We start from the raw sequence: 16,455 nt of genomic DNA, 5'->3' as shown, positions 1-16,455 counted from the left end.
TCCAAGCTATAGCCGGAAATTAAGGACATGCTTTGCTCTTCCTTTTCTATCTCTATGGGAGAGAAGGCAATCGCCCAGGAGCCTGTGCGGCGCGATGATGAGCCAGGTGTAGCAGTACTTTCCCCTGCCCCTCCAGGAGCCCTGCCTGTTGTGTTCTTAGCCGCTAGCGCGTTCTTAGCCCCTGTAATCATAGAAGCTGATGACAAAGGTGTGCTATCCCTTTAAATGTCACAGGCCTTGGACGGTTCTAAGCCAGGCCTGCCTTCTGACAGCTGGGATGGATTCTTCAGCCTTGAATTTTCCAAACAGGCATGATTATGATCCAAGTGTAGCAGTACTTTCCCCTGCCCGGCAGGGTTCTCTGACAGGCTAGTGTGTTCTTAGCCCCTGCCACTTCACTGCTCAGTCCCTGTTTGTAGCCGCTCAGTTGCCCATACCTTGAAGAGACTTTTGCAGCAATGTCATGTTTAATGTTCAAGATGTTTTAAATGTTTCAGATGTTTCAGATGTTCTATAAAAATTTTTTTTCTGAACAAAGCATTAAAATATTTTGGTGCTTTGGAACAATGCATGACCTTCTTTAAAACAGATGTTTCAGATATTTTAAATGTTTTTTTCTGAACAAAACTTTAAAATATTTTGGTGCTTTGGGACAATGCATTATCGTTTTTAAAACTGATGTTTAAGATTGTTAAAAATTATGCTTAAGGTGTTTTAAATGAAGAAGTAATGCGCTCTACGTGGGGCTGCCTTTGTACGTAGTCCGGAAACTTCAGTTGGTCCAGAATGCGGCAGCCAGGTTGGTCTCTGGGTCATCTCGGAGAGACCACATTACTCCTTTGCTGATGGAGTTACACTGGCTGCCAATAGGTTTCTGGGCAAAGTATAAAGTGCTAGTTATAACTTATAAAGCCCTAAATGGCTTAGGTCCTGGGTATTTAAGAGAGCGTCTTCTTCGCTATGAGTCCCACCGGCTGCTGAGGTCACGTGAGGAGGTCTGTCTCCAGTTGCCACCAACCCGTTTGGTGGCTACACAGAGACGGGCCTTCTCGGCTGCTGCCCCGAGATTGTGGAATGCGCTCCCTGCTGAGATACGATCCTCCCCATCTCTGGCAATTTTCAGAAAACACCTGAAAACACATCTCTTCAACCAGGCTTTCTCAGCTTTTTAAAACTTGTTTTTAAATTGTTTTGATTATTTAATTGTTGTTTTATGATGTTTTTAATTGTTGTTGTTTTATGCTTTATAATCTTTGTTTAATTATTAATTGATTTTAATGGTGTTTTAATGTAAACCTCCCTGAGCCTTTTGGAAGGGCGGTATAAAAGTTTTAATAATAAATAATAAATAAATAAATAAATGTTTTTCTCTTAACAAAACATTAAAATATTTTGGTGCTTTGGGAACATGGGTAAGACTAATCAATAGTGGAGCTTTGCTAACTGCATCTGTCACGTCCTCTTATGAGCAATGTACTTCATTATCTTCAAAACATTAAAAATTACATTTTTGAAAATTATGTTTAAGATGTTCTATCCTGGGCTATTAGAGGTTTGGTTATTAAAGGAGAAATTAAACTACATTGTTGAAAATTATGTATAAGATTTTTGCAATGTATTTTTTTCCTGAACAATGTCATTCATTATCTTCAAAACATTAAAATCATCTTGTGCTTTGGGAACATGGGCAAGCCTAATCAATTGTGCAGCTTTGCTAGCTGCATCTGTCACATCCCCTTATAAGCAGGTGAGAAGCTCTCATTGCAGGGGGTTGCAGCAGAGTCACTGCTGTTTGCACGCACAGATCCTGAGTTCCAGTCCTGGACACCAGTCCAGATTGCACTGCCCGCAACATATTTTTTGGGACACAGGTTCAGCTATTAGAGGTGTGGTTCCACCTACCCCACAGATTTCAAACAGGCAGGCTTTTCTGATGGGTCTGCATCTCTGATGCTCTAGGCTGTCAGTTTTCGGTGTCCCTCTTAGATTGCACTCCTTTACATACCTCCGATGGCTGTTCTTTTCTGAAGGACTGTCAGTGTCCAGCACTCTCTCATATACCACCAACACCACAGATTGCAACAGATTGCACTACCCCCAACAGAATTTTTGGACACAGGTTTAGCTATTTGATGTGTGGTTCCACCTACCCCACAGATTTTAACCAGGCAGGCCTTTCTGATGTGTCTGCATCTCTGATGCACTAGGCTGTCCTGAGTTCCAGTCCTCCACTGGGATCAAGTCAGTTTCCAGGGACAATGCTTCTACTCCTGGGCTAGGACCCAGCAGATCCCACTACCCTTGTCCCTGTCAGATTGTACTACCCAGGCGGGCTTTTTAAAGGGGTCCTCATCTTGGATGCACAAGGCTGTCCTGAGTTCCAGTCCTCCACTAGGCTCCAATCAGTTTCCAGGGACCATGCTTCCACTCCTGGGCTGGGACCCAGCAGATCCCCCTATCCCCCCCACCCTTTACATCTCCAATGGGTGCTCTTTTCTGGAGGACTCTCAGTGTTCAGCACCCTCTCATATTCCACCAACCCCACCGATTTCAACCAGGCAGGCTTTTCTGATGGGTCCACATCTCTGATGCACAAGGCTGTCCGTTTTCCCTGTCCCTGTCAGATTGCAATTCCCCCCAACATACTTCATGGACACAGGTTCAGATATTAGGGGTGTGGTTACTCACAGTATAGGTCTTTCTTAACCTGGACAGGGGCAGAAAATCTTTCATGCTGCAGGGACATGCACAAGCCTAATCAACTGTGCAGCTTTGCTCACTGCATTTGTCATGTCCCCTTATGAGCAGGTGAGGTGCTGTGGTTGTGTGCTGTTGCAGCAGAGTCACTGCTGTTTGCACACACAGGTCCTGAGTTCCAGTCCTAGATGCCAGTCCAGATTGCACTCCTGGGCTGGGACCCAGCAGATCCCACTCCCCGCTCCCCCACCCCTGTCCCTGTGAGGTTGTGCCACCCAGGTGGCCTTTTCTGATGGGTCCTCATCTCTGATGCACAGCACTGGGCTTTCAGTTTTCCCTGACAGTGGTGTCAGATTTCACTACCACAGTCAATTAAGCCTTTTGAACTCCTTACCTTTGTGTGCTGCCAAGGCTGAGTCAGGAAAGCCAGCCTGTTAGTCTCGAAGGAAGTAATCTTGCTCTGCCCTAGCATACACTTTGCTAACTATGCTCAAGAATCTTTTAGGGTGATAACTTGATTTATTGGAGTGCTGACCATTCTTATACATAGGGACAATAACACCTGTGTCCCACTCTTCCGTTATACAGCCTACACAATCCAGTGATTTTGGTTACATGCACACACAAGTTTTTTCATAATCACATAGTTCTTTATTCTTGATTGTCATCACCATTGCACTAGGTCGGGAAAGCACAGAAACAAGGCATCAGTGGTGCAGAAACTGCTTGCAGATTTGCTGGGTCACCTGCATGTTCCACACTCAGCCTTCTTATCTTTCAAACTGACTCCTGCAAGCACACATCCACTGTGTGTGTAGCGATTGCACGATGGACATTCCAGCTTCCAAACAGAAGAGATAGCATATGTATTATCTGCACCTATGCTTCAGTGTTTCATATTTTCTGTGTAGAGTGTGCTATTGCTGGAGCTTGGAGCTAAGAAGGTGTCCAGGAGAGGGGACGGAATTACAAGCACTTCTAATCTGTTGCACTCATGCAAGCATAAGGCCTCCAGAATACAGTCCTCAGATGTGACTCATGAACAGACAAGCTTGGAGAGGAATTTTTCTTGGTGGGACAGTCTACATTGTCTGCACAAGATCATCATCCAAAACCATGCCAGACCTGCACTCCTGAATGCCTTAAGATGGATTATGAAGTCCTTCTTTCTATGCACTCAATAGAAAGTTCGTAGGAGGGCATGATTGGAGGCTCTGATTTACCTGTACTAGTAGTGCTGCCCATTCCTATATTCACTAGTGACCTTGATTAAATGCTAGCAAAAATTGTATTGCCCTGTGTTTTCAAGAACAATGACACAACTGCTCCTGCCAACCAGCATTTACGTTCAGGAGCTGTGATAACACTGCTGTTCATTGGTCTTACCAAGGTGCTTCTCTTCTTCTTTGAGCCATCCTCGTTGCTTTCGTTGCCACACATGACGCAGTATTTCCTCATATCATCTGCATGAAAAATTGCTCTGTGTAACTCTTGTGCAATGATTGCTCCCATTAACAACAATGACATGGTTCCAGTGCACATAGATCTGCCCTATGCTTGCATAGTTGTGACACTGCCCACACCTGCCTGGTCAAGATTGCTGCTTAGGGGGCAAGCGTACAGCTCCGGTGTTGGAGCTGTTCTCCTCATCTTCATACTACCACCTCAGTGTCCCAACTCTACCACAGTACTTTCTCCAGTGTGTGCGATCCTCCTTGAAATACATCTGAGGGGATTTTTTTCAATGGCTAAGTGGAAGAACTTTTGCGAAGTCCTTGTGAGCCCTTTGGCAACAGTGGATTCTATTATTCATGTATAATTTGTTTGTTCCTTGTTCTGGAGAGCGGCAACTCAACTTCCCAGCATGCGGGGTGGGGTGTTGGCTGAGCATGGGGCGTGGTTGGGCCTGGCCAGTGGTGCAGCTATGTTGTTCCAGCCAGAGCCTGCCCCTAGTGTCTTATTATGGGGCCCCATACAGAGGTTGTTTTGAAGCTGATGAAAGCAACAATGTCTTTTGGAGACCTTCTAAATTATCTCAGACAACTTCCTGAGGGAGGGAGGGAGGGAGGGAGGTAGGAGAGGGGTGTATGGACAGGTGAAAGAAAGGTGGGAGGGAAAATAAAGAGGAGAGAGCGAGGGGGGGAGGAGAAAAAGGGGGGAAAGACAATGGAAGAAAGGGAGGAGTGTTGGAAATTCTCTGTGGTGAGAGAATCCCTTTCTCATTATAGCAGAGTGCACAGAGGCACAACACAGCGGATTTAGTTAGGCATGAGTGAATGCTGAGAGTAAAGTAACTTGGAGCCAGTTCATAGTTTCAAATCAATATAAAAGGCATTTATTAAGGAACTCCATTCTAGATAGGAAAGTGAGGAGTTAGGATCTCTAATCTATCTATCTAGCTGGCTGCAGATGGATTCTGCATCTTCTCTGCACATATGGTGCAGGGAGAGAGGCTTGCCATGTTGCAGGGTAGAAGGCAGGTAGGGAAGAGAGAGAGAGGAAGGAGGAAGTTGAATCCCTAAGAGTAGCAATCTACATATCAAAGGGATAGCATCAGAGCAGTGGAGAAGTGATGACCAATGTCTTGACCCTCTAGCCCTCTGACTTACTAGTCTGTCCTCCACTGTCTGAGACAAAGAGACAGCGCAAAGTCCTTTAACATCCGACAGGGAGAGACAGAGAAAGAGAGAAGGGAAGGGGGAAAGGGGGGAAGATGGAAGGAGGGAAATTGCCCAAATTTTCCTTCAACCCCTTCCTATACTTATTTAAAGGTGGGGAGTGTGTGTGCCTCCTTTTTCCTTGCAAAAGTGAGGTGAAAACAGAGCAAGCCTTTAAAAAACAAACAAGCATCAAAGAGCCTTGTGACACCTTGGAAGCATCTTCAGTTCCTGCATCAACTGCGCGTGTGCTTCAGTCTAGGAAATGTAGGATTCAAGTCAATGTGCTGGCCAGTCAGTTTAGGATACCTCACAAGGCGCTTGGCTGTCCTTTTGCAGCAACCTACTTGAATGCGGCTCCTCTCTGCCCCTTTGAGAGCATTTGATGATTCTTCTTGTGGAGGGGAGAAGGAGAAGCTTCTTGAGAACATGTGCTTCACACTCTCTTTCCCCACCCCTTCTCTTTTGAAGGGCCAGGCAGAAAAAGAAGGGCCGTCCCTATTTTGGCTTCCTAATGGGATTCCATCAGGGTTAAAATCAACAAATGTCTTTTCCTAGGGAGACCTACACTCATTCCCGCTCCTTTCTGCATCCAGGAAATCAGCACTGGCTTTGCAGGGATCAATTGAGTGGATTGAGGAAAAGAGTCCTCTGGGGCAGGAATTTCATTCATTCATTCATTCATTTTATTTATACCGCGCAAAACACAAGTTCTCTGTGCGGTTTACAAGAGAATAAAAACAACCAATAAAAAGATTAAAACATTTCAACAATTAAAATTGACAAGTTAAAACTATTAAAACACAGTATCTAATTAAAAGCCTGGGTGAACAAATGTATCTTGAATGCCCTTTTAAAAATTGTAAGAGATGGGGAGGCTCTTATTTCAGCAGGAAGTGTGTTCCAAAGCCTGGGGGATGCAATGGAGAAGGCCCATCCCTGAGTAGCCACCAGACGAGCCGGTGGCATCTGCAAATGAACCTCTCCAGATGAGGTTTCCCAAACAAATTTCCCACACAAAGCCCAAACACATTTGGGGTATTCCCAATCACCCTGGATCAGTTCCATTAATAGAGCCGCTGCAGTCATACTCTGCACAGGGTGCCAAAAGCCCGATAACCTGAATAAAAAGAAGGCAAAGGAATTCCACTTGGAATGGAGTTCCACAGTCTAGGCAGCTCCACACAAAAAAGGCCTTGCTTCCCATAGGCGTCCACCACACTTCATATGTAGGGGAGACACAGCAGGGCCACCAGTGAATGGGAATTTTCATATGGGAGAAGGCAGTCTTTGATATATCATGGTCATAGATCCTGTAGGGCTTTAAATACCAGAACCAGAACTTTAACTTGGGAGCCAGTGAAATTGATGTAACATTGTATTTCTGTGTTTCTTATTATGCACTCTAGTTCGTAGTTTGGCAGCTGCGTTCTGAACTAGTTGTGTCTAACCATTCTTCAGAAGCAGCGCCATGTAGGGTACATTATAGCAGTATAAACTGGATGCAACCATGTTCCTGCTGTGGGAGGAGCACAATGGTTTCAGGGTTTCAGTTGCTGCACTCCTGCTCTGAAAGGTAAAAAGCAGTCGGGTTTTGCATGTGAGCATGTTGGCACATTACATCTACTCACAACGGGGTGTGTCATACACACTTAGAAGGGCCAAGGATCATGGGAGCACAAGCCATGGTTTCATTGGCAGCTGGTAGCATTCTGATTCCATCACCCTCTGCTGTAACTGCCACTTTGGTCAGTTACTGAGCAAGGTGCAGAAAGGAGAGAGCCTGAGATATGGGAGTACAGGCATTTTTCAACCTTGGAGCGAGGCCAGAGTAATAGTAGGACTGTGGGACTGGGGGTGAGTTGGTAATTTGGAACTAGAATAAGATTGTGGCAAAACTGTGGAGTAGAATTGTACAATGGTTCAGACAATGGCATTTGAAGGATGCTGCTGGGTCAGGTCACGATAGACTTGTAGAACCAAAGGGATGTGCATTTGTGGATCACCTATGGACTGACTAAAAGTCTCCCAAACTTGCAGGTTGCTTTTTTCAGGGAGCCCTCTCCTTTATCCCAGCCAGGTTTGCTTCACCTCTTCTCACTGCTTCATCTATAGCCTCCAAGCCAAATGCATATTCAACAAGAGTATTTCCAGTAGGTCTTGTTGTTTCAAGCTGGTCTTTCTTCCCAGCAATTTTATGTATGAATACAGTCAGCTTAGATAGTTCTCCTGCCTAACTAGATCAAGCAACTGACTGTTTAAGGGACCGGAGGTTGATCTCCAAAAACCACTCTGTGTGTGTGTGTGTGTGTTTGTGTGTGTGTAATGCTGCGGCATTAGAAATCAACGTAGTAAACTAATACCGGTGAGGAGGTGGTGCCCAAAATTCCTTCTGAGAAGCTGCCAGTGCATGTTGGCATTAATAGCTAGTAGCTGCAGTGCACTGGGTACCAGTCCCCCGAAACCAATGTATAACTTCTGAACTGCTAAACTATTTACCTTCTAGAAATGGAAATCTTTTAGATTTAAGTACATCTTTTGTATGAATGAAACAGAAACTGCGCTGTTGTAAAAATGGCTGTACCGATGCAGGTAGAGTGTGCCCCACTCTACCCGTGTGTCATTTTTCATTTTCAATATATGAGGAGCACTTGTAAATTAATTTTTTAGAGCATAGTGCATTGCATTGCAGGATTATAGTAATGCTCTTCTCATTGTATGTTCCCAGCATCAGATACTGGGAGGGATACTGTCTCAAAACGTGCAACCCCTTTAGCTAAAGTAGCCAACAGATGCCGGTGATCTATTAATTTCTCCTTTTAAAGTTTGTCTGAATTAAGACAATCTCACATATTATGCTTTACAAATGAGGCTGCACATACCCACACTTTGCTTTGTACTTTCTGCTTTTCCTCCATCATCATCATCATCATCATCATCATCATCATTATTAATAATTCAATATCTATACCGCCCTTCCAAAATTGGCTCAGAGCGGTTTACAAAGAGAAATAAACAAATAAGATGGCTCCCTGACCCCAATGGGCTCACATTCTAAAAATAAACATAATACACACACCAGCAACAGTCACTGGAATTACTGTGCTGGGAGTGGATAGGGCCAGTTACTCTCCCCCTGCTAAATAAAGAGAATCACCACGGTAAAAGGTGCCTCTTTGCCCAGTTAGCAGGGGTATGCCATTTCCCCAGTTTTAAGATAGTACTGGAGAAAGGGTTAATTTTTGAACCCACCCCCATTGCCACCAAACCCTTCAGTGCCAAAGCTTTACAGTAGTAAATATATGCAAGAGTGTTTGTAAACTTCAGATTTTATTCCAATTAAATGTTTATGGATTGTCATTGCAAATTACAGGACATCAGCACAATGGTGACTCCAGTAAGCATCGTGGCAAAAGACTTGACTATCACTCTCTCGGAGCTAAGAAACTTGATGGAGTTACGAAAAACAGATGCAGTCAAGAAAATACAGGCAAACTACGGTGACATCAATCAACTCTGTAAACGGTTGAAAACTTCTCCCACGGATGGGATATATGGTATCCAGTCAGAACTGGATACAAGGAGAACTGTATTTGGAAAAAACTACATACCTCCTAAGAAACCCCAGACATTCTTGGAGCTGGTATGGGACGCACTGCAGGATCCCACATTATGCTTTTTAATAATAGCGGCCCTCATATCACTGGGGCTTTCATTTTATCACCCACCAGGAGGAAGTGCTGCAGCATGCCACGCCACGGACATGGAGGAAGAAGACGAAGAGGAGGAGATGGGTTGGATAGAGGGCTGTGCAATACTCCTGTCAGTTCTTTGTGTCGTGCTAGTAACAGCTTTCAATGACTGGAGTAAAGAGAAACAATTTCAAGGGCTGCAGCGTCGCATTGAGAGCGAACAGAAGTTCACTGTAATTCGGAAAGGGGAAGTAATCCAAGTGCCAATAGCTGACTTGGTGGTTGGGGACGTTGCACAGATCAAATATGGTGACCTTATTCCAGCTGATGGTTTGCTTCTCCAAGGACATGATCTGAAAGTTGATGAGAGTTCCCTCACAGGCGAATCAGATCATGTCAAGAAGTCTTTGACAGCAGACCCCATGTTGCTTTCAGGTACCCATGTCATGGAAGGCTCTGGGAAAATGGTGATTACAGCTGTCGGTATAAATTCACAGGCAGGAATTATCCTCAGTTTACTTGGAGTTGGGGAGACAAGTGAAAAAACAAAAGACAAAGACAACAAGGCTAAAAAGACAAAGGACTCTTCAGAGGCAGCAAAAAATCTAGACACTGTAGATATAGAAAGGGGGGATGAAGATGTAGAGATCAAAACAAATGAAGAAGAAAAACCCAAAAAAGCCCCTTCACACAAAAAGGAAAAATCAGTTCTGCAAGCAAAACTGACCAGATTAGCGGTTCAGATTGGCGAAGGAGGACTGGCAATGTCTATATTCACTGTTGTTATCCTTTTAGCCCGTTTTTTCTTTATAAATTTTGTGATGAAGAAGCTTGTTTGGACGAAGGAATGCACACCACTGTACCTACGAAGGATCTTGAAGGACCTGATCATTGGTGTTACCATTTTGGTCGTAGCAGTGCCAGAGGGCCTTCCACTTGCAGTCACCATCTCACTTGCATACTCAGTGAAGCAAATGATGAGAGATAATAATCTAGTGAGACATTTGGATGCCTGTGAAACTATGGGCAATGCAACAACAATTTGCTCAGATAAAACAGGAACCTTAACCATGAACAGAATGACAGTAGTCCAAGCCTTCATTGGTAACATGCATCATAGAGTTATTGCTGAACCTAACTCAATTCATCCCACTACTTTGGATTGTCTGCGAAAAGGTATTGCTACTAACTGTGCATATACTTCCAAAATAGCGAGTCCTGAAAGAAGAGGGGGCCTGCCCCGCCAACTGGGCAATAAAACGGAATGTGCTTTGCTGGGCTTTCTTCTAGAATTAAAACAGGATTACGAAGCTATAAGGAAGATGATACCAGAAGAGCAGCTGTATAAAGTATACACCTTCAATTCTGAAAGGAAATCTATGAGCACAGTTTTGAAAAATGATGATGGTAGTTATCAAATGTTCACCAAAGGTGCATCTGAAATAGTCCTTCAGAAGTGCTGTTTCATACTGAATGAGGATGGGGAATCTGTAGCTTTTGAAGAAGAAGACTATGCCCTCATGATCAAGAATGTGATTGACCCCATGGCCTCCGAGGGACTCCGGACCATTTGTCTAGCTTTCAGAGATTTCCCAGCCAACGATGAGGAACCAGATTGGGACGATGAGGATGACATCATCAAAGACCTGACATGTATCTCAATTGTTGGTATTGAAGATCCAGTGAGACCCGAAGTTCCCGAAGCAATAAGAAAATGTCAGAATGCCGGCATTGTTGTGCGTATGGTCACTGGGGATAACTTTAATACAGCTCGTGCGATAGCTGTAAAATGTGGCATCCTTCAACCTGGGGATAACTCTTTGTGCTTGGAGGGGAAAGAGTTTAATAGACGAATACGCAATTCAGAAGGGGAGATAGAACAAGAGCTTTTTGACAAGGTTTGGCCTACACTTCGTGTGCTTGCAAGGTCCTCGCCTTCTGACAAGTACAACTTAGTAGACGGGATCATTAACAGCAACATCACCAAACAAAGGCAAGTGGTAGCAGTAACTGGTGATGGTACGAATGATGCGCCTGCATTAAAAAGAGCAGATGTTGGCTTTGCAATGGGTATCGCTGGAACAGATGTCGCTAAGGAAGCTTCGGATATCATTCTAACGGATGACAACTTCTCAAGCATTGTAAAAGCGGTGATGTGGGGCAGGAATGTATATGACAGCATTTCCAAATTCCTTCAGTTTCAGCTCACTGTCAATATTGTAGCAGTGATTGTTGCCTTTACGGGAGCATGCATCACACAGAATACCCCACTGAAAGCTGTTCAGATGCTGTGGGTCAATCTCATCATGGATACATTTGCTTCTCTTGCACTAGCAACAGAAAAACCAACAGAAGCTCTGTTGAAACGGAAACCTTACGGTAGAAATAAACCTCTTATATCTCAGATAATGATGAAAAATATTTTATTCCAATCCATTTATCAACTTGCCGTTGTCTTCACGCTTCTTTTTGCAGGTGAAACATTATTTGATATAGAAAATGGACGGACTGCAGCGCCAGAGGGCCCACCGACTCAGCATTACACAATTGTATTTAATGCTTTTGTAATGATGCAGATTTTTAATGAAATCAATGCACGGAAGGTTCATGGGGAAAGGAATGTTTTTGAAGGAATATTCACAAATAGCATCTTTTGTTGTATCCTTGTGGGAACATTGATTGTACAGATCCTCATTGTTCAAGTTGGAGGGAAACCCTTTAGTTGTGCACCTCTAACACTGGAGCAATGGCTGTGGTCAATCCTCCTCGGCATAGGGTCACTATTATGGGGACAGCTGATTGTGAGTATTCCAAACAAGTGTTTATGCTTTCTGAAGGAAGTTGGTGAAGACATTGTTGAAGCAGAAGATGAAATTTTTGAAGAAGAAGTAGCTGAAGAAGAAAAAGAGATTGACTATGGTGAGAGGGAATTTCTTCACAGTCAGCTTCTATGGGTTAGGGGCCTAACCAGAATACAGGCACAGTGTAGAGTTGTGAATGTATTTCGTGCATCCTTATATGATGACTTAGAAGCAGCAACCATGGGTCCCAATGAAATGGTTTCGAAGCTGTAGACTTTCAGAGCCTATTTGGGCAAAAGCATTTAAAATGAAAATAGCCAGCCAGTTAATATTCTCTTAATGTCTGGGTCTGAGCATTCTGCAAACCATGCTCTTTAGCTCCTGGGCTGCAATTCTTAGGGGAATGGGGATAGATTTGGAAACAAATAGGCTACGTTTTGTTGTTAACAAGCAAAGATTATTCAATAATAAAAATGCTAAAAACTTCTTTACTCTTATTGCTTAATTATTTAATAATGTACCAGAATAATGATTAATGTAATTATCTACCAAAATAATAATTAAATAAGCATAGAAAGTGAAACACTTTAGACCACAGACTCTACCTTCACCCTGGTATATCCTGTAATCTCTATAATTCTTCTATTATGGCCTTCTATTCAAATGTTCCAATAAGAAGTTCTTTGCAATTGACAATCCTCCGTTCAGTCTAGCTGGAGGAGATTCTAAATTTCTTCCTGGATCCACTCTTTTATACGGGTCCAGAAGACATTATATGGACACAGCTTTTCCCAGCAGAGTGCACAAGAACAGAGGGAAACCAATTCTGCCAAGCCTCTCCCCATCACACAGCTTTTAAAGGGACAGATAGACTGTCTAGAATGGAACCTGACAACTCACCCTCTACCTCGAGAGACTCAAGAACCAATCCGTGAGATTTCCAGACAATGGTATATTTGCACTGCGTATGTGCAGTTATTACTTGACGTACCCCCACCCCCGGACCCATGACGTGGCAGGAAACCTGAGCTTGCCAGCAAATGAACACTCAACAGGGAACAGCAAGCAGTCTCCACAGAGCCAGCTTGAGTGCTGGTGTGACTTCCGGCCATGCCCCTGATATAGACACTGGTGTTATGAGACAACCAGCCAAGGCAGCCCCACCTCCCTGGCCCTCACACACACACATCCCTTTCCTTTCTTGCAGCTGCTTACCTTCTGGGCCTGCTGAGGCTGGGGTTTCAAAGCCCTGTCCTTGGCACATCCAGAAGGTAAGCAACTGCATGGAGGAGAGGGTGGCATGCAAAGGAGGTGGAGTTGGCTAGGATAGCACAGCCCCACTGTTAATGGAACTGATGTAATCACCTGGGGGAAGGCAGTGGGGGGGGCAGAACTGGGGAGGCTGTTTGGGCAAGGTAATTGATAGTTGAGAGGGTGGTGGCCTCCCAACTGCTCCAGGCAGTTGCTTAACTCTGGAGGAAACTGATTATCTAGACCCACTTCAAACTGGCTTTCTGGTGGGCTATGGGGAAGAGAGTGCCTTGGTTGATCTGATGGATGATCTCCATTGGGGAATTGACAGAGGGAGTGTGACCTAGGCACATATTCCCACCCCACACCTGGAACACCATTCCATATATTAACCATGGAATTAAGGGTGGTTTGGATGGTCCACCCCATGGGACTATTTGGAGACAAAATGGCACACGTGCATGCACACAATCTTCTGCACAAGATTAATCAGCCAGACCATCTCATCTGAACTATATCTCTACCCTAACATGGCTGCATTGATGTCTGTTTGGTACAGTGCTCGATGAACTTTATCTCATCTAGGAGTTAACACCAAAATATAGTGCTCAAAGTCAAAGAAGAATAAGGCTGCTGAACCTTCCTATTAGTAGTCCCACTTAGAACCTGTAGCATCAGCAAATGCAGCTTGTTAGCTTGTCTGAAGGTGTATGGATTTGTTCAGACGTGACATGGTGCCTCCTTGGTTGCAGGCACAGCTGAACTCCACATGACCTGCCATCACTGTACAAGTTCTTCCTTCCTTTACAGCTTATCTTAACCCTCGGCTTCAAGTGAGATTTGGGGCTCAGTTTTCTGCAGCAATTAGGTTACGAAAAGCCGAGATTGGTGGGTTCAGACATCACAACCCATCTCAGCATATTCTAACCTAGAAAGGCAGTAGGCACTCATGCAGGGATTGGAGGGGGGCGCATATGTTCTCGAGGCTGAGGTCACACAGAGGTCAGCTGTAGCTAGGTACCACACGACATCTGAACCCACCCTATGTGTAAGAATTGAGAAGTTATCTGATTAAATTCTTTCTTCTACACAAAGGCACCACACACGATCTGCACTATCATACTTTACATATTGACATAACTTTACAAATCTCACTTTACAATTCTTCTCCACAATCTAACTTTATATATGGCCACCCTACCCCAAAACTATAATAAACCACTTGTACTGAGTAGGTGTATCCAATAAGACTTACTTCTGAGCAAACACATATAGGATCAGACTGAGAGTACTTTTACATGTTATGAAATCAGGAGCTCTATATCTGTATGCCAAGTATACTGATTTACCATAATCCTATTAGCACATTATGTTCTGCACACAGATAATCTAGCCCTATTCACACATTATATTCAACACTTGAACAATCTCTCTACAGTGTTATCCTCATGTTACATTGGATTAAAAAAGAGTGGTACACTTCCTATCTGTACTGTGAATTTGGGGGACCTATATCCAGGTTCACTTTTTACATGAACGCAGTTACAGTCAGTGACACAAAAGCATGTACATACAGAAATCTGAACATAGGTACAACATGATGTTTGAATAGAGCTTGTGCATGGAATGTCTTTTTCTGACGCTGTGTGCACTGAATGTTCATGCCACAGTTAGGCACATTTGCCCCCAGGCCCCTGTCATATGTACACCATAGACCAGGAGTGGGCAGAAGGTTGATCAGGATCTACTAGTTGATCTCTGGATGGTTTTCAGAATATCAGCAAGGGCTTCCAACTCCCAGTTGTTCCAAAATGGCAGGTAGAATATGGCCCTGCACTACTTGAATCTCTCTTAGCCTCTGCGCCCTTCACCTGTAAAATAGGAGTATTAATTGGTTGACTTTGGCCAGATCTCCATGCGGCTCTACTGGCTGTTTTGAGAGTGTTGTGTTAGAATCTGTGCTGTCGGTTTGTTCTTGTATATGGAAGTTATCCCTGGGTATGGCTCATAGGGTGTAGCCCACCATTTTGGACTTGAGAGTGCTCTCCTGTGGCCCGATTGTGCATCTGCCTTCAGTGTTAGACTTTGGAGTTCAAACAGATCCTGCAAGCCTGAAATTCACCCACCTCTGCTGTAGACGTTACAGTGAATGTCCAAAACTTACTAAATATCAATATCTATATGCGGATGCTGACAGATTATTTTCTTGAATGCCAGCCTTCACTGGTGCATGTCCTTGCTTGCCAGATAGACATGGGTGAATACTGACAGTCTCATTCCTCTGAGTTTTAAACATTCATAAAATTCAACTGGGATTGTCAGTATTCAAACTGATCACATTTGGACATTCACCTTTGACAAATACTATAGTACCCACTGTACCCACTAATTCATCAATTTGTGACACCTGTAATTGAGCAAGTCAGAGAAATTAAAATAGAAGTGAAGAGGTGGTGAAAAAATATTATACTGTGAACTTTCCTTTACCTAAGGCTGCTAAAGTACTTCAAGACATCTCATTGCATCGTCACTTACTCCAGAATATTTTATCCCCATACTCCTAAAGAACAATGCAGAAAATGTTGAACTTTCAGGAAAACGTGACTTCCACCACAATTATATCCTTCAGGTACACCAGGAGGATGGAGTTACATAAGAACAGCGCTGTTGAATCAGGCCCAAGGCCCATCTAGTCCAGCATCCGGTTTCACACAGTGGCCCACCAGGTGCCACTGGAAGCCTAAAGGCAGGAGTTGAGGGCGTGCCATCTCTCCTGCTTTTACTCCTTTGCAACTGGTATTCAGAGGCATCCTGCCTCTGAGGTTGAAGCTGGCTTATAGCCCTCCAATTAGTAGGAGTTGATAGACCTCTCTTCCATGAAGTTATCCAAGCCCTATTAAAACCATCCAAACTAGTAGCCAACATCACATCTTGTGGCAGAGAGTTCCACAAGTTGATTATTTGTTGTGTGAAAAAGTACATCTGTTTGTTGGTCCTTAGTTTCCTGGCAATTTCACGGGATGACCCCTGGTTCTAGTGTTCTGTGAGAGGGAGAAGAATTTTGACCCACTTCCTCCACACCATGCATGATTTCATAGACCTCTATCATGTCTCCCCACAGTCACCTTTATTTAAAACTAAAAAGCCCCAAGTGTTGTAGCCTTGCCTCATCAAAATAGAATGAATGAATGAAATGAATGAAATGAATGAATGAATGAATGAATGAATAAGGAAGGTGCTCTAGGCCCCTGATCATCTTGGCTGCCCTCTTCTGTACTTTTTCCAGTTCTACTATGTCATTTTTTAGATGTGGTGACCAGAATTGTACGCAGTACTCCAAGTGTGGCCACACTATAG

The 16,455-nt window shown here is 43.9% G+C and overlaps 1 protein-coding gene across 3 annotated transcripts; it reads left to right on the top strand.

The window, feature by feature from the left end:
- Positions 1-7,111: 7,111 nt before the first annotated feature.
- LOC128352426 (plasma membrane calcium-transporting ATPase 1-like) lies at positions 7,112-12,333 on the top strand. 3 transcript variants are annotated; one of them, XM_053313010.1, is made up of 3 exons: positions 7,112-7,211; positions 8,728-11,425; positions 11,522-12,333. In XM_053313010.1, exons 2-3 carry the CDS (start codon positions 8,740-8,742, stop codon positions 12,118-12,120), a joined length of 3,285 nt encoding a protein of 1,094 aa, XP_053168985.1. In that variant the 5' UTR covers positions 7,112-7,211; positions 8,728-8,739; the 3' UTR covers positions 12,121-12,333. The 3 variants fall into 3 exon arrangements, with proteins under 3 accessions (XP_053168985.1, XP_053168986.1, XP_053168984.1); XM_053313011.1 differs by having other exon boundaries at positions 8,728-11,039; positions 11,522-11,654; XM_053313009.1 differs by having other exon boundaries at positions 8,728-12,333.
- The last annotated feature ends 4,122 nt before the right edge of the window (positions 12,334-16,455 follow it).

The sequence above is a fragment of the Hemicordylus capensis genome, chromosome 3 (genome assembly GCF_027244095.1).
Source record: "Hemicordylus capensis ecotype Gifberg chromosome 3, rHemCap1.1.pri, whole genome shotgun sequence".
NCBI lineage: Eukaryota > Metazoa > Chordata > Lepidosauria > Squamata > Cordylidae > Hemicordylus > Hemicordylus capensis.
This window is presented reverse-complemented; position numbering and strand designations above follow the sequence as displayed.